The sequence below is a fragment of the Mauremys reevesii genome, linkage group 11, assembly GCF_016161935.1.
Source record: "Mauremys reevesii isolate NIE-2019 linkage group 11, ASM1616193v1, whole genome shotgun sequence".
In the NCBI taxonomy this organism is placed as follows: Eukaryota; Metazoa; Chordata; order Testudines; family Geoemydidae; genus Mauremys; species Mauremys reevesii.
The window spans coordinates 44712075-44732185 of record NC_052633.1 but is presented as its reverse complement, the minus strand read 5'-3'; the positions used below and the strand labels follow the sequence as shown (position 1 = coordinate 44732185).

General features: G+C 39.7%; 2 protein-coding genes across 4 annotated transcripts in view; one reads left to right on the top strand and one right to left on the bottom strand.

Annotated features, from left to right (window-relative positions):
* Positions 1-1758, bottom strand: part of IFIH1 (interferon induced with helicase C domain 1) — a 54527-nt gene extending 52769 nt beyond the window's left edge. The window contains exon 1 of one of the 2 annotated variants that reach the window (XM_039495364.1): positions 1686-1758. The gene's annotated coding sequence lies outside the window, so the exon portion shown is untranslated. Of the gene's footprint in view, positions 1-604; positions 735-1685 lie in introns of those variants that run through there. The other variant, XM_039495363.1, reaches the window with a different exon arrangement.
* GCA (grancalcin) lies at positions 880-18494 on the top strand. 2 transcript variants are annotated; one of them, XM_039495371.1, is made up of 8 exons: positions 880-1036; positions 4064-4237; positions 11635-11704; positions 12723-12766; positions 13050-13197; positions 14828-14941; positions 15360-15418; positions 16332-18494. In XM_039495371.1, the coding sequence occupies exons 1-8, from the start codon at positions 1013-1015 to the stop codon at positions 16356-16358; spliced, it is 660 nt and encodes a 219-aa protein (XP_039351305.1). In that variant the 5' UTR covers positions 880-1012; the 3' UTR covers positions 16359-18494. The 2 variants fall into 2 exon arrangements, with proteins under 2 accessions (XP_039351305.1, XP_039351304.1); XM_039495370.1 differs by lacking the exon at positions 880-1036 and adding an exon at positions 1811-1933.
* Positions 18495-20111: the final 1617 nt, after the last annotated feature.

Genomic DNA, 20111 nt, shown 5'->3' with positions numbered 1-20111 from the left:
AGTAAGGAATTACATAGGAACAACTTGTGTATGTAGGCCAAGCCTTATGCCTATTTTGCACAGATAGTGACTATGCAATGTGTAGAGCGTGGAGAATTAGTCCAAGAGTATTTGATGTGTAAAATATAGGTATACTTGGAAGGGTTCAAAGTGTTTACAAACATTAAAGGAACACCTGAAATCAAGTCAGTTTAAAAAAAGAGTTAAATAGTCTCAGTTGCTAACTAAGTCCCTGAATCCCCCAGTCAGTTTGTATGGTTGTAAAAACACATTTCCATGTTTTAAAAAAATATTTGTCTTCTTCCCCATTACTGGTAGAAAAGCCAACATAAACAGCAGGGGCCTCTGACTAAGTACAAAGTGCTGTCACATGCAAAAATTAAACAAATTCAAAAGAATAATATTTTGTTTTCTCTCATGGCTTCAGTAACGATCATATTTGAAATAACAGGAGGGAAAACATTTCCAGCCCAACCTTTGATTTTGAAATTGAGGGTTTTAGGCCCCAGTGCTCCAAAGCGCATCTCCGCACGAGAGGGCAACAGATCACCCGCCCTTCTTCAAATGTACCAATCAAAAAGCCCCTGCTGCTGCTGCGACCCACCTCACAAATCCCCCAGCGCAGCCGGTTCGGACATTAGCGCAGTGGCTCCGCAGCGGCCAGAGCGGCATCGTGCCCGGCTCCGGGGTCACCCAGTTACTGTCTGCAGCACAACCGCGGCGAGAGACCTTCCCCCCAAGTCAGTCAGCCCGCGCGCCCCTCCCCCACACGTCTCCCGTCGCTCGCTCCCTGCCGCCGGCCCTGCACAAACTGGGGGGAAGGGAGCTGGGCCCCGCCCTCACGAGGCCTGACGGCAGAGGGGGCGGGGAGCCCGCCAGCCAATGGCAGGACGCGGAGGCCCGGGCTCCTCCGAGCTTCCGCGATCGGGCGGGGTGAGTCGGCGGCGCAGCAGCGGCGGCAGGTTCCCGGGCTGTGAACTGTGACGGCAGCGGCTCGGCCCGTGTCTCCGCCATGGCCTACCCGGGGTTCGGAGCGGTGAGTGGCTGCCGCCAGGGGCCCGGCTCGGCCCCCGCGGCCTGAACAAAGCCCCGACGTCGCCCCGTGTGGGCTCCGCGGGGGGCGGGCCGGGTGAGGCCCTGCCGCCTGGGGCCCTGCGCTTCCGCACGGGACAAAGGCCCGAGCCTGGGCTGGGCCCACCGGGGCCAGCAGCTCCTCGGGGCTGCCGTGCGGTTGGGCGGGCGCAGCAGGCGTGGGAGGGAGCGAGCGATCGCTCGAGCCGTCACGGGCAGGCCCCGCCCCGGCGGCCGGGCGTGGCAGGCTCCCAGCGGGCCTGGGGGCCGCCTGCGTGGGAGGGACATGGGGGGCGCCCAGGGGGCTCTCGCCACCCGTTCGTGCAGTTCCCGGTAGTGAGCAGCCGCGGCGGGTAGGCCCGGGCAGGTGCGGCCCTGGGCCTCCTGCAGTGGCACGGGAAGCCAGGCAGGCCGCTTGCCAGCGCGGCAGCTCGCACCGCACCCACTCGCGGCGTGGAGCACGCGGGAGCGAGCAATCGAATGAAGTCAGTGCTCGAGGGCTGGCCGGGGGCCCTGGTGCGAAACACAGACCGCTTGGCTCCTTCAAAACAAGCGGAGCCAGCTTCAGGGAGTAGCTGTCGGAGAAGGAGAACTGGGATTGCGGCGCCTCTAACCTTTGCGTCACTGCTCTTTACGTGCAGTCCAAATTATCGTGGGAAGCAGCTGGGACTTCCGTTTCTCGTGGCCATCGCCACGGACTGCTCTGGCACGGAGCGCCTCTCTGGCGATCCTAGTTGGGCTTGGGCCGGGATAATCATGGAGCTTGAACTGTCCTCACAAACCACCACCGGAGAGTGGTGATGTTGCAACAGGAGGCACACCCAGTTACAAAATGGCCCTGTACAAATATGGAGCCACTTCTGTGAGTTTGTAACGTGCTCAGTAGTTTTTCCCGTGGTGTGTGCTATAAACCTGTGACGCCATTCCCCCTGCTGAGACCACACCATGCTCCACCCCCACTTCCCAGCCTGGTGCAGTGCCATTCCCCGTTCCTGAGATGGGACAGGAGCAGCTGGAAGTGGGGCAAGGCAGGCAGGCTCCTGCCCGTAGCTCTGGTGCAGGAGCTGTGCACTCAGGCTTGGTTCCACAACTCCTCTGGTATGATGAGTGAGTAGGACCAAGAATGAATGAGTGGCACTGTGACATGATGCATGGGAGTCACAGCACCAATCACTTAATTTTGGCCTTGCCATCCCTGTGTTACAACAGAGGATCAGCAGGACTAAACCTAAGTAGGCAGTGGAGCAGCTATACCTGCGCCTCCTTGCCACTGCAGCGGTGTGCACTATGCGTAATGTGTACAGCTGCAGGCACCACTGTAAGGCATCTCTCACTTCATAGCACAGGTCACTTGTAGCTAACTAGCATCCAGTCCTCAATAATACAATTTCTTGTTCTAGGTAAGAGACACTATTCTTGTATTTATAACTGTGGCACAACAGAAGGAAAATAAACAGAGTGCCTTGACCTGCTAAAATGTTCTCAGCCAATCAAATTAAGCAAATACAAAGTTTGATCAGTCAGGATTCATAGCCCAGATATTTACCAACTTTGAAGACAGGCTGTCTGTGGAGACTTCCAGGTTGCTCCTCTGAGATTGTCCTTCAGTAATTCTCTAACCGTAAAACAAGTCTCAGCTGCACAGATTGGCTCAGGTGTACTTAGGTGCTCAGCTGTCTTCTTTCAGGTTTACTTAGTCAAGAGTAGCTAAATGGGTCTCATCTTCCACTGGAGCATTTGTCCCCCTCAGACCATTTCTGCTTCCTTAAAGCTACATTGAAAAGTACTCATTTTTAATACTGGAACACAGGTAGTACTATAGCTATGAGAGCTACTTGGGATTCTGAAGGGTAGGGTACCCTCACTGCTTTCTTTGGATCTGATACTAATTTTGAAATACTATACAGAGGATGCATTCTTTGGGGCCATTCTAAGCTGCCTTTTAAATAAGTATCCAATATTGACAGCTGCCTCTGCAGAGTCTTCTATTTTTATGCTAGAGCTTTCTGTTGAAGCATCAATGTGCAGAGTTGGTTTCATTCCCTTCTCGGTGGGGCTGTGGTTCAGCTTCCAGTTCTGTCTCCTTTCTCTCACCCACTAGTTGCCTTGGCACTGGCATTTATGTGTGATCTGGTGCTGAATTATTTTGGAAAATCCTTTCAGTTTCCATTGATGAGCAAAAGGCAATTTGCATGTTCATTATATTTTTCCTCCCACTCTTTAATAAGTCAGAGTCAGGGGAAAAAAAACAAACCTCAAATTTTGAAGGTTGTCCTTACGGTACTGATAAAAATAAGTGCTTATTGGAGGATGAGGTCCTCTGCTATATACAAATAAAAGTCACTTCTAAGCATTATTTTAGTAGTTGAAGCTCCACCTATTTCAACATCACAGTACAGTTTCTCTGCTCAACCTGTCAAGACTGCTGAAACGGTCAGTATGACTGATTTAAATAACTAAACAGTTCAGCACAGGGAATGAAGAATATAATATTTAATGGAAACTGTAGGTAGGATTAGATGGTTAGTTAGAATTTATCCAAACTGGAATTAGTTACTAAATTCTGCAAAAAAGTGACCATATTCTCTGTTTTATACCTCCATTTAAAAGAGAACCACTAACAACTGCCATTTCTCTTCAGAAAATAATTTAATTTCTCATATAACATTTCTTTGGTAGTGCAATTTATCCTTTTGCAATCATGTAGTAAAATATTAGTTTTAGAACTATTCTGAAAACTCTGAATTAGAAAGTGTTGTGTGATCACAGCATACATGTAACTTCTTAAAAAAAAAATGGGGGTGGGATAATGTGCCAGTGTTTGGATATATGACTGATGAATTTGAAGTGGTATAGTTATTTGAATTAGGCTGTGTAATGGGCATTTAAATAAAAGTGCATCATGAATAAGCTGACTCTGTTTGTAAGTGGAAGTCTGTTACTATAGATTGAGCTGGTGAAGACACTGAAATATTTTTCTTTTTCACAAAAGTATGGAGGTTACAGTGGTCAGATGCCAGGAATGCAAATGACAGTGGGACAGCCAATACCAGGAGCAGTACCAAATATGCCTCATGGAGGATACTCTGGATATTCTGCATATTCTGGTACTTATTCTGCTGCTGCTGATCCTATGTGGACTTACTTCGCTGCTATCGCTGGACAGGTACAGTAGTATATGCAATGTAATTAAGTAAGCCTTGTGAGTTGACCTAGCAAAGTCTGCTTTTTCTGTGAAAGAAGAACACTTAGCTTGCTCAGTACAATATTATTAAAGATCTCAAGAATTGTCTCACCAGGTAAAATTGGATTGTGTTTAACAATAATGGCAACTAAAACTGGCATTTGAGTTTGATGTCCCCTCTCCTCAGTTAATTGAACAGTGTTTGTGACTAGTGGTATAAAGCCTAATGTCAGTGGTGAGCTGTAAACAAGCTTTCATCCTTCAGTAATACTTTCTTAACCTGAAGAACAAACTTTAGTTTTACATGCTTGAAATATAGACACCTTCAAAAATACCAGTGATTACCTAAAAGAAGAACCAATTACTGTGTCCCTCATCCCCCAAAATAATAATAATAATAAGAGCCTGTTAAACCTTTGCAGACTTGGTGGCCTTATTACTCTATTAATAAAGATAGGGCTACCTAAATTTTGATAAGTATTCTATATTCATGTTTTCACTGCCTCCTGAAGTGAAGATGATGGTCTCCCTCAATCTCTCTCTCGCTCTCTCCAGGGCACTTTTATAGTATTGTGCCATAGTTTTGTATGCAGGTAGTAAAGGGAAACACTAAAATCCTGTTCAAGTGGTGTCTGAGACCAGACCAGGATTCTCATTAAACTAATTTTGATGCTTGCATACATAACAAAGCAGAAAGGGAGACAGTGCAAGGACATGGCATCTAAAAGTAGAATCCCAAGGGACGTGGGTCTTTTAAATGGATGCTGCCTTAATTGTATTAAAGTTTCTTTTAACCTGAGGTCCTAAATCTGATATTTAAGTTCCTCAGTCACATATTACTGTCCAAACAGTATCTCTTATTGATACAGGATTGCATAGTATGTTTTAGTAAGATAGTGATGGAGGGTAGACAAACCTAGTCCAGTTCTTTTAACTAGCTTATTGTGCCAGCATGCTATTGAATGGCTTTGAAGAGCTATATAGTATAAAATAAGGGTATTAAACACTCAGAATAATGTATACATAGCTATTGTATTGGGTGGGGGTGAAAATAGATACCATGTCCCAGTCTGCATTATGTTTCTGTAATGGGAATGGCAGCAACAACACAACATGTGATCAAGTGATGTAAGGAATAAGAACCAGGAAGTTTCTGCAGTGTGATCTGGGGGAAAATTGTGGGGGGGAGAAGAGGGGGCTGACAAGGATTCACAGAGGGCATGTGCATGGCCCCACAGGTTACTGTTCTCTAGATGGTTTGGGATTTGTGCTGCCAACATGCACATTCCTAAGAACGTGGATCTGCAGAGGCAATGTATTTGAAGATCTCCAGTTCCAGGTGAGTAATCTTCTCTTCTAGATTACAGGAGCTGCTTTTTTTTTCCTTTTCCTTCTGGCATAAGTCACACAGTCATTACAGATTGAGGCTGTGAACCTCAAACTGTCTATTGACTTCTGCTTTAAGATGCATTGTGCTGCCTTGACTCTGCTTGCCTAATCATCTTTTATCCTTTATTTCTTTTTTGGTGCAGAACACCACTTTTTCTGTTTTTGTGATGAGTCGTATCCTGCCTTTGTCCCTACTAACCTGTGGAAGCAGGAGCAGATGGATACACTGTAAAATAGCTGCAGCGCTTAGAGCAACACAGACATTTTTAATGCATTCCTGAGTAAAAGGTCCAAATTATATTAAAACTGCTGTGTAGCTGTATGTGATCCCTGAGCAATACTTGATCACTGTTGGTTCTCTTCCTTCTCAAACATGCTTAAGACATGACATTTTCGAAGAGGATAAAACGTATCCAAAAGGTATTAGCAAAGGCATATTAAGACTTCATAATTAAATTGCCTTAACTAGGACACTCATGACTTCCTTTGCAAAAAATATTCAGTCTCAGTGATTACAGGCCAGAAGTACCCACATGTTTACCTCTGAATTGCAAACCTGTCTGAACTGTTTGACTGGTTGGGGCATGCAACATAAATTGGTGCCGCTAGGAACAGTAAACTAAAACTCACTCTCTGTCTGGTCATTGGATTAGTACTAGGACTGATATGATCTGGTATAACCAGGGCGGATTGATTTAAATCAGCAAGCAGGAGACCTTGATTTACATAAATGGTAATCTTCTTTTGCAATTGTGCTTTTTATGGTTATCTTCCTAAAGAAATTTTTTATTCTCATTGGTTGGTAGCCATTAAAACATGTTGATTTGCAGTGAGGAACTGGAAGTATGCAGTCAGGCAGTAGCAGAGGCCAAAAACCAAATACAGTACAGTACTGTGTTAAATGTGAACTACAGGGGAGGAAAGGAAAAACAACCTTTTTTCTTCTGCATGGTAAAGTTTTAAAGCTGTATTAAGTTAGCATTCAGTTGTAAACTTGAACAACCATAATATTTTTTTTCAGAGTTATGAACATTTCAGAGTTATGAACAACCTCCATTCCTGAGGTGCTCGTAACTCTGAGGTTCTACTGTAGTAGAACTCGTCCTCACACCTAGTTTTATTCATATATTGGAAGAGGAAAATAAGCTTGATTGCTTTTTCAACTCCTAATTGGTTTCTTAACTTTGAATGAACTAGTCATTGAACTGAACTGTTGAATAAGCTAAAATGAAGAAAATATGAGACAACTGGTGTCAAAAGCTGAGTTTGTTCAAATGTTAAATCTGGTTGCAGGTGTTAAGCTAGTGACTTTCATCAGATCAGTGGTTAGTTTGACTGTTTTTAAAACTTCATAATATTAATTAATTGAAATGATAAATAACTTATAGTTATTAACGTAAGTTGTCATAATTTTAAATACTTTTAAAAAAAAATCTGAATTTAAAAAAAAATTTTTTTTTCCTTTTAAACCACTCTGGGTATTGCTCAGAAAGGCCTGTTCCATTTTGTTCTCCTGGAATTATTAGCAGTTTTGCTCAGGCATAGGGATCCATACTTACACAGATCCAGGTGCAGGATTGGGGCCTAAATGCATAGCTTGTGACTTTATAAATAGCCTTTATAGAGAGATGATAGTTTTGCCATTTACTTCCATGAGAGCAGGATTCAAGCCATAGCTTGTCTTCAGCAGGAGTGGCAGTAACATGAGTTAGGATTCTATCAGTTTCACACTGTTCCAGAGGCATGAAACATACAGCTGAGACATGAGTCAAGGCAGAAGCCCAAAAATGTGGGGGAGAATGTGATGAGGCATAAACAGAGTAGGAGAAGCACCTACATCTGACTCCTCAGTGAGTAATTGTGGTGGTGGTGGTGAAGGGAAGAAAAGAAAAGGTTTAAAAAAAAATAAAAATTGGATATTACTGTGTGCTCTTGTCTTCTCCCCTAAAAGTGGAGAAATAAAAAGAGAGGGACTTAATATTCCCCTCTTCTATTTAGGCTCTTACACAGTATCATTGTAAGATAAGTACCTTCTACACAAAATAGATGCACAAAACCTAAAGAGTGGGGGAGAAAAGGTCATTGCTTAATTTTAGAGTGGATGTTGTGTTGTTTTTTTTTCAGTTGCCAGTTTAGTTATGCAGTTAATTGGACTGGCAGCTGAGAAAAACTCAGAATTAACTCTCTGCCATTCCCAAAATTGTGGGTTTCCCTTTATCCTGATACTCATATGAAATTGAACTAGGCAAAGGAAATCTTTGTCCAAAGCTCAAATTATTTCAAACTTTTAGTGTAAAATATTTCTTTCTATCTTTCAGGAATCTGTCTCCATAAATAATTTTTGCTAAAGATCATTTCTTGTTTTGTCAGCCAAGCTCATTGGTAGGATTAGTGTCCTCCAACATGTTAGAGTGAATTCAAAGCTAGATTAAATCAAGACTTTGGGTATAGGCACAAAAGTCAAGCTTGCATCATGCATGCCTCAGAAGAGACGAAGATCACACTTGGTCAAAGACGCAGTTTCACATAGTCCCTAAACAGCGTGGACAAACTCCAAAATAGAGAGGTTGAGGGATGAGTGTTGGAACCTGGTTGAGCTATGTGCAAGCCACCTGCTTGCCTCCTGATAGCAGGCTTTATTATGAAATCCTGAATAACTCCTAGCTAAGTTTGCAGGAGCCATTCCATTCCCTGTTTTCACATTCTAATTTTCTCAAATGTGTTTCAGCTGAAGTGTCTCCTGGTTAGTATCAGCCTAAAGTGAGGTCTCCAGTTTCATGACTATTGGATGAGCTGGTTTTGAGCTATGGAACTCAACAGATTTAGCATGTTCCTATTGTTTGTTCAGAAATAACTCAGAAATAGCTTGGTTCATTCACTGTTGTCTACCAAGGAATAGTGAGAAAACTTTGTAGCTTCAGTGTGCAAACCTGCATTGTCTTTGCTGTCAAAATCAATTCTATTCCATATTTATCTTCAGGAAATTTACATCTGTAAGTAAAAGTAGATTACAGTTAACAAAGAGGTCCTCTGTTGTCCACTTTTTTCCATATCTCTGTTCTAAGTGCACTATGCTTTGTGATATGACAAACCTTGAAACATATATTGGTCTCTCTTCCTTGCATGCATGTGTATTTGTGTAACTATGTAACAAAAGCCCTTATTGTAAGACATGTGGGTAAGGGGCTGAGTTAGTTTTTGTGAGCTCCTTTTGGAATCTTAACTGAGCACTTGCTGACTTTTAGAGGGGTTTTTCCTTTTATTTAATTTTTTTAAAATTCTCAAGTATAATACTATAGTAAACTTAGTTTTTTGTAGGGGGAATACACATTCACTCCTGAAGTACGAGGCACATAACCACAATCTGTCATCTACCATGTAGCAAGACCAGTGGGGTGATGGAAGCGCTGGCCTTGACTCTCAAAGAACTGAGCAGGTAGAAATTCAGAAAAATGGGGATTGAATTGCTTTTTGGGGGGGAGGGCAAAAGTGGAAAATTGTATTTCTGACTTTCATTGTACTATTGATATGACTAGTAAATGAGATTCAGAAATATAATATTCACCTCACTAAAACTTAAGCTATTCAGTTCCCTTCTTTTTCTTCACCCTTCTTTTTTTGTGTGAGCTTACCCATTGAAAAATATCCTTTTTCCCATTTGAAGATAAAGGCTCCATACTGTGGAGATTCTTGCAGCTTAATAGAGCTGATCACTTTTACTTTAGAGCCTGCCAGTGTTGATCCTCAGTCAGGCAGATGTGGGTTGATCAAGAGCATGTTTGTGTGTAGTCTACACAGTGTTACTAGCCCCTGCTGTAACACAGTGATGGGTGAAATTCAGTCCTCCATGGAGAGCTGCAAATAGAACCTCTTTCTTTTCCTACTCCCTTCAAGATGACAATGTCACCTCTGCTCCTGCATGAAATCCAATGATATAAGCAGGAACAAGATGAATCTTACCAGGATGGGCTAATTTTGCTTTGTTTCTGGGGAGTTTCTCTGAATGTGCTATCCTCATGGCTTTACCCTTAAGGCAGTATAAAGAATGGCAGGGCAAGGGACAAGAAAAATGGGTCTTACAATATTTTCTCTCAGATTTAACTTCTATCTATTCATGGGACAAGCTCACCAAAAATTGGTTCTTCCTATTTTACAGCTCATGTTTAATTTTATTTGTTTTATAAAACCAAATTTTAGCATTTTAGTGTAAGATACAGTAGCAGTAAAATAATTTGACTTGCATGCTGGATTTCCTTATTTAATTGTTTATGTTGGCCAATCATAATATCCTAGAACTGTAACATGGCTCTTCCAAAAGTTACTCAGAGTGTATGCCTAAGTACGGTGGAAAGTGCTGCTTGTCCTTTCATGGAGATGTCATTCCACCCGATACAAGATCTGCTCACTGTGTCAGCCATTTATACTTACTAACTAGCCACAAAACGTAGCTTACTGCCATAAGTTTCTAGTTCCAAGACAGAGTGGAAGCCCGGCTGATTAGACCTTTCTACAAAGCTGTCAGTGAAGCCTAGAGAATCTTGTTTAAAGTCTTTTGTCATGTGTTTTGTTGTTGTTGTTTTTTTTCTAAGGAAGATGATTTTTCTGTTACACTCACTTGCTTCTTGAGAGGTTGGTTTTTGGAGACTGCTTTTTATAGGATCAAATGTGGAGGTTTTGAGAGCTTGTGTTACCTTTTGGTCTTGGGTGTTCAGAGGGCTGATCTGTACATGTCTAAATGGGATGTTTAGCTTTCAGATTCACCTTTTTATGTTGCTCTTATCTGCATCGTTCTACAGTACTGGCAGTGAAATGAGCAAGCTTTTGGGTTATTTTAATATCCTTCTTTTGAAGTGCTCTGTGGAGATGCTGAGGGAACAGGATGCTAGGAACAGAGCAGAGAAACACGAGGGAACAGAGACACAGTGATACTTGGCTGACAGAAAAAGCACATCTAGTATAGTCACATGTCCTGTATGTTCAACAGTCAGTCATCAGACAGCATCATATCCCTCTTTATTGCATTTCAACCTGAAGGATTCTAAAGCACATTGCAGCATGATTGACTATATTGATTCTGGAATAACTTGACCCATTACTAAAATGCAGCTATCAACACCTTCGGTGTGGAATATGGCAGCTCTTTTTTTTTTTTTTTTTTTTTCCTTTTCAGTTTGAAGAGTTAGTATTCTTCTAAAAAGAGAAACATCTGCAAGCTGTTTAAAACTGCACAGCAACACTGTACAATAGCTTAGCACAGTAAGTGAGGAATGTGTATCCAACTGAACTATAGAAGGATTTAGGTAGTTAGAATATAACTAGACAAATTGAAATTTAGCCAGGGCACTGGGAATAACATCCCTGCTCTTAATAGCATCATAGGTTCTTTGACCACAAAATGGTCAAAATGTCAGTTTTATTGTATACATCAACCAAAGGAACAGCAGCAAAACTACAGGGGACCCCTGACACATAATGGGAGATGTGATGGGCAAAAGAAAAGGACCTTTTTAATAATTTATTTCAAAATGGAGGCTCTGATACTCTAGAAAGCTCTCATTAAAATCATAATAGAAATAAGTGCAGAAAACATCTTAACCAATTATTTGATAGAATTGTCTGCAACTTTATATGAAAATTCTATGCTGATTATCAAAAGATGTCTGTAACTTAACTACTGCAGAAGGCTCATTTTAAATAGGTATTTGTTGCTAAAATAGGATTCATTTAATTACTATTGCTAAAATAGAAGGATTCCATGTAATTGCTGTAAGCAAGGAATTCTATTTGACTTTAGTGCTGCAGATTCTTGATTCAGATGAGGCACCATTCTGTAGTAGTATTTTTAATTTTTTAAGTATTAAATATCTTTACATAGTTATAATGAACTAATTCATTTGTCTTCAGTTAGATTATTCACTGGCACTTCATTTTTGCATGAATTTGTATTGATAAGTGTCCATGACCACAAACCTATGCACTCTGTTCTACAGGATGGTGAAGTGGATGCAGAGGAACTACAGAGATGCTTAACACAGTCTGGAATCAGTGGGACCTATTCTCGTAAGACTTTGAATGTTGCTACTGTACACTTTCTTTTTTTAATCTGTGGATGATAGTTTGGAATTTCTGTTCTTCAAGGAGCATTCCCTCTCTCCCATGTGTACCTCTTTCATTTCCTTCCTTATCACAGATTTCGTGGGTGCTGACGTGTCCTTTCTATGCACCTTAAATAAATGGCATAACCCTGCTAATGCCAATCCTGAAGATCAGCATTTGTGCTAGTTCATCTGTACAGTGTTTCCAGTACACTTTATTTTGACTTTCTCTCACGCTTTCCCTCTTACACAACAGAATATAAAAACAGTTGCAACCACAGGGTCTGGGCTCTGGTGGGTGCTCATCCCCTCCCAAGACATGTACCATGCTTTGTAATCTCTTTGAATGAGATGGCATATGGTTAGAGACCAGGGAGGGTCTCGAGTGCAACACATTCCAAAACTCTTATTCGGAATGCAAAATAGTATCTTATTTTGTTATAAGGATTTAATAAAACTCCTGGAATCAAAATAAAATAAACTCTCTTTGCTTTATAGGTTATGATTTTAATATCAAATCTTACTGTTCTTAAGGTATTACTGTGTATTTGACACACACAGCCTAGTAATAGAACAAGCTTTCCTACACTGGCCTTCCAAATGTGCCTTCACCTTGAGATACTGAGTTGAGATGGTAACTTGATTTCCATGCCTGTCTAATCCTTGTTCTCCCTACTGATACTGAATTAAGACTCTCCATTAAGAACAGTTCCTGGCTCAGTAGATGCTAAAAAGCAATCTAATGTCCTGCATTTTATCCACATCTAACCCATGGCCTAAATAACTAGTAATGGAGAAGCAAATATCTCCATGTCCTTTTAGCCATCTCCTACTTGTTGTTTTTCCTGGTGAGCTTTCAAAATCTCTTGCAAAAACAAATTAATTCATGTGTTGACTATTGTCACTGAAATGTCACTGGTTACTAGAAATTACAACAGTAAAATTAAACTAGTTTTGAATCAATCTTTGACTGTGTTTTTCAGCATTCAGTTTGGAAACTTGCAGAATTATGATCTCCCTGATGGATGTATCCTTGGGAAAATCTAGACTATACTGTAATCTTAATGTCAGTTTAAACCAATTAATAATCCTGAGAAGAAACTAGAATTCTGACATTTTAAACTAATACGTTTTAGAACACTATCTTTGGGCTCCATTAATTTTTAATGTTGTGTTAGTGTTGTCAGGGTGTTTAGAAGTCAAACTGCCTTATGTGACTTGAAAGTATACATAATTTAATAATTTGGTTTGTCCTACTAAGTTACTAATTTTAATGTATTAAGTTATTTTTGTTAACAAAACTACATCAGAGAGATTATACAGGAAAAATGGGATTTAATGAATTCAAAGAACTCTGGGCAGCTCTTAATGCTTGGAAGCAAAATTTCATGATGATTGATCAAGACCGAAGTGGAACCGTGGAACTTCATGAATTGGGTCAAGTCATTGCAGCTATGGGTAAGATAGCATTTGAAAAACTTCTGCAACCTCCTGTTTGTTCTATTTATTGCAATATATATTACTACTTTAATTATAAGGATGCAGCATGTAGAATATGGAAGGTTGCAGTGGATTGTGTTGCTACCTATTGGGTCAAAGTATAGGGCTTGCCAGCAGTGTTGTACGGGTACCATGCTTCATTTCTGGAACTCCAAACTATCAACTAAGTATTCCTTCCTTTCTGGCTATCCCAGAAATACTGTCGATAAGCTTCAGAGGGAGCTGTATATAGCTATCTTCAGATGGAAATATTGGTCAACTGGACACACATCCTTGAAGATTGGGAGGAGACAGGAAATCCCTCTTAAAATAAATGCCATGTTCAGTACTGAACACAGTGTTAATTTTCACAAGTGTTTAGATGCAGCACTTCTTGGTATTGGCATACACAGGGCTAATACATCAATTTGGGGTACAGGAGGGAAAGGAAGACTTCCAGTATATTCTGTTGATGGAGGAGTCATGGGCATATGTCTTCCCAATGAGGCAAAATATGTCCTGGGGTTACAGCATTTCAGCAGAGTATAAAGATACACAAAGAAACTATGATGAACCTAGACCATCTTCTAGAGCAGATGTACACAAGCCTGTGTGCTTTCCCTTTGGTGGCAGGTCATTAAAGATTAGTGACTAAAAGTTGCTCTTCATCTAGAATACCCCATTGTAAAAAAAAAAAAAAAGTTATACAAATCTTTATCATAGCTGCTGCTAGCCAACAACAGTAAATCAGGAACCAGTACCAGACACTGCACTGACATAAAAAGGCTTTTGTTAAACTTCATTTCTGGAACACTGGTGTATAGCCAGCCTGTTCCATTTCCCTCTGAGTGGGAGAGGCTAATGCTCTTGTGGATCAAAGTGCTCCAGGTGTTTGGAGCAGTAGTTACTTTGTGCATGGGATATTACATGCACAGTCTATCCTTAAGTCTCTGGGCTGCAACTGTTAGCAGCTACTGCTAAGTTAATTATTGAATAGAGGTGGAGGGTGGAAGTTAGTAGCTTCAGTTACTCTCTTGAGTCATGTTAGGTAGACATTGATTCCACCATTAGGGGGTATGATTGCAGCTCAGCCACTCTAATAATACTAGTGCAGAGCGTGTTCCAAATAAAGCAATTGGGAGGTGAACTGGCAAACAGGCAGTAGATGCTAAACATCCTTTTGCTGGGCCTTGTTAGAAATGTCCACAAGCCAGCCTCTGGCTACTTTTGCCAAGACCATGCAAAAAAGTCAAGGGTGACCTGATTACACAGAGCTAGTATCTCTGTTTAATATGTTTATTTACTTAATCTCTGCTTTAAGTGGAAGATTAAATGTCTTGAGTGTTCCTGATAATGTCAGAAGTTTGTTCTTTCAGATGAATTTCAGGAGGGGGACACAATGTATAATGGAACTGTTCTAATGTTGGAAAATTTGAACTTTTTACTGCTGTATATGAATACTTCTTCACTGTGCCCTATAAACAGCATTGACTGCAATACAGGATGTATAGTAATTATTTCAGTAGTCATACTTTCCGAAGATTATCCAGCAAACTGTTGCAAAACAGACAACATTACAGGCTATAACTTCCTATTTTTGGTCTTTTAGGTTACAGATTAAGCCCTCAAACACTAACTGCTATTGTAAAACGTTATAGCAAGAATGGCAAAATCTTTTTTGATGACTATGTGGCTTGCTGTGTGAAATTACGGGCATTGACAGGTATGTATGGGGGTTTTCTATTTTTTTGAAATAGAAATGTAGTGCAGTGTGTGTATGTTCTAATTTTTCATCTAAAAATTGTAATCGCAGTGTAAAGATTATTCAAGTTCTTAAATCTGTTACAATTCTAAGATTACATTTTAAAAGTTTATTTTGTACATAATTGTCTTCAGTGTTTTGAGTAATAGTTATTCAGTAGTCAGGATACCTAGAAAGTAATTTTGCTTTTTTACTGTAAGTTTAGATAGAATGTGGAAGGAAAGTAGTATGAAATGTTAAACTGGTTCAAAAATGACAAATTTGCCTTGGGGAAAAAAAGAGAAATGTTTGACAAAGTAATACTGCCAACCAAACTTACATTTAGTGTCTACTTTGGAGTTTTGCAAAGCTCCTATTTACTTATTTTTTATTTTCTCAGATTTCTTCAGAAGACGAGACAACATGCAACAGGGATATGTGAATTTTGTATATGATGATGTAAGTATCTCTAGATTAAAATACTCAAATTTGTTGGGACTATATGAAAATGTTTTTGTTGCAAATGACTGACTAGAGCTGTATGTTTAAATTTGATTTTAAAATCCTATCTTCCATTATGCTTTGTCTTCTCAGAAATGTTTTTTATAATAAACTCTTTGGTTGCATTCATGTTAACTTTCCTGTACCTTCTCCTCCAAAGAATGACTAAAAACATCCCTCCTGTAAAGCATCCACCCTGTAATGGCCACTCTGCAATCCAAGGCCTTAATCCTTCAAATATTTAAGCACAGGATGAACTCAGTAGGACTACTCACATGTTTAAAGATAAGCACATGCATAAGTCTTTACAGAGCTGAGGGCTTAATATGTTTTGCATAGTCTATTCATGGGCTGTGGGTAGTAATTACTACTGAGAGTATGCCCATTGACTTCATTGGACTACTATCCAGTAGGAAGTGTTTACAGGATCAGACTCTTAGATTATAACAGTCATCTGTTACCTATATGGCACTGACTTAGCGTCATAAGCATACATGACATTATATAGTGTATGCGTTATTTTTATACAAATTTAGCAATTTGAAAGTCTTTAATGCTGAAAATTAAAAACAAAACAAATCTCTCTACATTTTATTCCTTTCTTATTCTGTGAACACTTCTAAGCATTTGTTCATCCAGTAGACAAGTCCCATTGTGTTCCCACAGTTTCTTCTAGGCATTCATTGTTCTCTTCTTCATCATTTCCCACCCCACCCCCCGAAAAAAAAAAAATTCGGACAAAACCAAGACAGACAATTCCTGAGCTCTTTAGATGACCTGATAATTTGTAGTCTTCCAATTGTTTTCATTTCCCAATGTGGTGGTGTGCTGAATGTTAGCTACCTTGATTTTATTTTTTTCCCCCTTCTAGTTTTTGCAGTGTACTATGGCAATCTGAGTGGAAAGCTGCTGAAGGATATAGACTCCGACCTGTGAAGTCTTCTGCTGAGAAGAAATTAACTGAACCTGCTGTGAATTGAAGCTGTAGCAGACTTCCCCCATCTTTCTGCCTGTTAAGACATCCACTTTGAATAAATGTTTTGATTTTAGTGCACAGTTGAGAGCAATAATTTTTTTTCATTTTTAGTTATTTTTCAGAAGCATACTCTTTATATTTACGTGCATAATTCCAGACAAGTACCCTATTGTTATGCACTCAAGCTTAATGAAGACTAAACAAACTTTTTGCTTGTAACGGTTGCAAGCATAGACTATTTCATTTTTATATGTATTTAGACTGCATACATGAGCAGAATATCAGACATCCTGTTTTTTAATCTTATCTAATATAGGTATTTCATGTGACCATCAAAGTGGTAGTATGTTTTTTCAGATGGCAAACTCTGAGGAATTCTAGTTGCTTGGTGATACTAGTTCAATATTCCACCAGAAACAACTTAAAACGAGTTGTTAGGTAAAACTCTCCAGACTCATTGCAATAGATTTTTTTCTGAGGCAGACTGTTACAAATTGTTCTTCTATTTGGTTTATTTATGAATTGGCCAGTGCTTGTTGAGTAATAGTTGAGACCCGCTCTGCTAATCAACATGCAGAAAGCCACACAAAAAAAAATAAAGGGACTAGTATGAGTCTTCATAGAGTTCACTTTCCTTTCAGTTTGAAAGCTTTCAAGTCCTCACCTATTCTGTAAAAATTGACTCCCAGTAGACCCTCAAGTTGGTGAACCTATTCCATTTTGAGATTAAAAAAAAATTCCCTTAAGAAAATAACCCAGTGAACAGAAGCGTGTGATTTAAGGGATTACTCAAGCAGGTCCTTATTTTGCTAGGATATTTCAGCAGTGCTTCTAACAGAGAAGTAATGAGTGGGTCACAACTATGATCAACTCTACATCTCCTCAAACTTCTGTTGGTTTTGTTCAATCCCAAATTTCGTAATCCACAGCCATTCTAGGTTCTGAATCCTTCAACAACAAACCTTAGCAGGGGTTAAATTGGAAGTTATGCTCATGTCATGCTTGAAGTGGAGACTTACTGTGATGCATTGAGAGTGCTCTGTGGTTAAGAATTTATGGAAATATTTTTCTCATGACAAACAAGACACTTTTAGTCTTGTAGTTCTGTTGTGTGCCCGCGTGTATACATTTTGCCAATGAGCAGTGTCGTATGTAATTCTGTGCTTCTTACGCCTGTTCCCATAGTGTCACAAGTATACTACTAAACATAACAATTTAAGAATGATTTTGCTGAATATTTTTGATACTGAAATGTATTCAACCTTTTTGGATCCCTCTTAATTGTATTTGCATTATAGTAACTATTGGAAGTAAATTTTCAGATCTGTAGCAAACTAAATATTTGCATATCCTGCTGTTCAAGACTGAAATAAGTAAACATTTTTTGTGCAGGTTTAGACCTATTGCCAATAAGTTTTCATGTTGTAAAGATACTGAATATACTCATTTGTGTACACGTACTTTTATTTGTAAACAGTGAACAATTTTCCAAGTCATCTTTGAGATTTTTTTTAAAGGAAATAAGCATTCAAATAGCTTGCCATACATTTGTTGTACAAAAACCTGTTATGTTACAGAAGATGCTATGGTTTATAAATGATGCATTTCATCTAGGTTTAAAGAGTCTCTGCCAAATATTTTTTAAAAAAATCCAGCTTTACAATTCTATATTAAAGTGGAATCATAGTACATTTTAAATGACACGGGAGGCAAATCCATCCTAGGGGAAGTCTTAATTTAGTCCATCTAACTTCCATTACAAAGAGCATAGCCACACTGTGTTCATTAATGATCCAAAAACATCCCAAATGGGCATTGAAAAGTCAAGTAGCAAATGCTTTTGTAAGAATAATACAATTCCATCTACTACTCCCACATAGCTCTACAGTGAGGAAAGCAACTTCTCCATAGTGTTTTTCATGCAATTACAGGGTGCAGGATGTGCTCCTCTTGAACAGTAGCAGTAAAATTTATTGTCATGATCACTTATGATTCCACAGTGGATTTTATTTCTGTATGTTATCTTTTCCCTTATTAAACTAAAATATTTACAGACAATATTTTTCTCGTAGCTTCCTTTTTCTAAGCATAATTTTTTCAAAAAAATCAGTATGCATTAAATAGGCATAGTTGATTAGCAGATCCTAGAGGGTCAGATGCAACACATGCATACACACAAATCTAAAGAAAATGTTAGTTTTCGCTAATGAAATTTGTGTATATAAAGGAAATGCAAAATCACTGTGATCATGGGCCAGGGACATCCTATGCAGTCTTATAGGTCAGCAAGAAACTATGCATTTAAAGTATTCATACTTCTGGAAAGTCCCTAAGTGTAGCACATCTGCATTTCTTGTTTATTTACGTCTCAGTAAATCTGGATCATTTTTGTTTAGTTTGCAAGTAAAAAAGGGAATTTTCTGACTCCTCACAACTTCTACCTGGAATCAGAAAGCCAGGCTGGGTTCTTTCCTATTGTGCATAGTCACAAAGATTGTGTGGATTAAATAGGCCAAATTCTGCCTTCAGTTACATCTGCACAACCTTTTTTTTTTTTTTAAGGGGGGCTTGCTTGGAGGTAAATGAGAAGAATTTAATTCTGCTAGTGAAATTTTAGCTAATTGTGTTGCTTCATGAGAAATGGTACATTGCTCAAAGCTGTTTTTGTTTGCAGTGCTACTGTGTAAAGAGTAACAGAAACTGGAGTAACATGCATAGATGTGACAGACAAACCTGCTTCCAGTGATAATGAAGTGGCCATCTTTTGTATACAGAAGTCACTGTTCATAGCAGACTACCTCTTTGCTCAGTGTATACAGCAAACTCACTTTATTCTGCTCTCACTGATGAGACAAAATTTAAATCAGTCAAAGGGTATCCTTGTGAGTGAATAAAGACGAGCCCAATGTTTTCTGCTTTGCAAAATGCTAGTTATGAGTCTGGGCCAAATTCTTTTTTTGTTAGACTAGTGTAAAGTCAACCTAAATCTTGTGTTTACACCAATGTAAAGGCACTGTACTGGTAACTTCATCCACTTATAGAATTACTCTAGATTTACCATAGTGTATGTCAGAGCTGAGTCTGGCTTTACTTTAGCATTTTTCATATAAGCAAAATCTCATTCTGTAACAATTTCCAATTCCACTGACTATATGGCCAGAATTGTCAGCAGGGCTTGGCTTAGCAACCACTAGTGGGGCCAGATTTTCAAAAAAGCTCAGTGTGTTGGATGCTGAGCTCTTGAAAATCTGACCATCCCTGGCTCAGTGGGAGTGGCTGATTTTAGTGTGGGCTGAGCAAATCTTCAATATAAAGCACTTAGAGCTGTTTAACCAATTGGACGATTTGCTATTCTAGTTTAAACTTTGTGGCTAGGTCTGCTTCGTGCTGTGACATTACTTCTGCAAAAGATTAGGGAGCAAAACATTCCTAATAATAATGTGCCATTGATCTCTTGCTGTGAGGTCTAAGGCATCTCTTGTAGAGATTCTGGATATGATTGGAACCTCCCTGTTTTCATGCAAGGTGGGGTGAATGCTATACTAATGGAGCCAATCTGTTAGAATCCCTCTCTGTGCATTTGTAGGTGAGAAATCAACCCCAGTAGTGATTTCCTAGCAGTCACACACTGCAGGTGAGAGCATGCTTCTCAGGTGCAAGAGGCAGATGCACTAG

Bases quoted from the DNA above. Each gene is read 5' to 3' on its own strand.
- GCA (XM_039495370.1), top strand. From the start codon at position 1,904: ATGGCCCTGTACAAATATGGAGCCACTTCT. The intron at 1,934-4,063 runs GTGAGTTTGTAA...TTTTCACAAAAG, and splicing joins ACAAATATGGAGCCACTTCT to TATGGAGGTTACAGTGGTCA. The intron at 15,419-16,331 runs GTAAGTATCTCT...TCCCCCTTCTAG, and splicing joins TGAATTTTGTATATGATGAT to TTTTTGCAGTGTACTATGGC.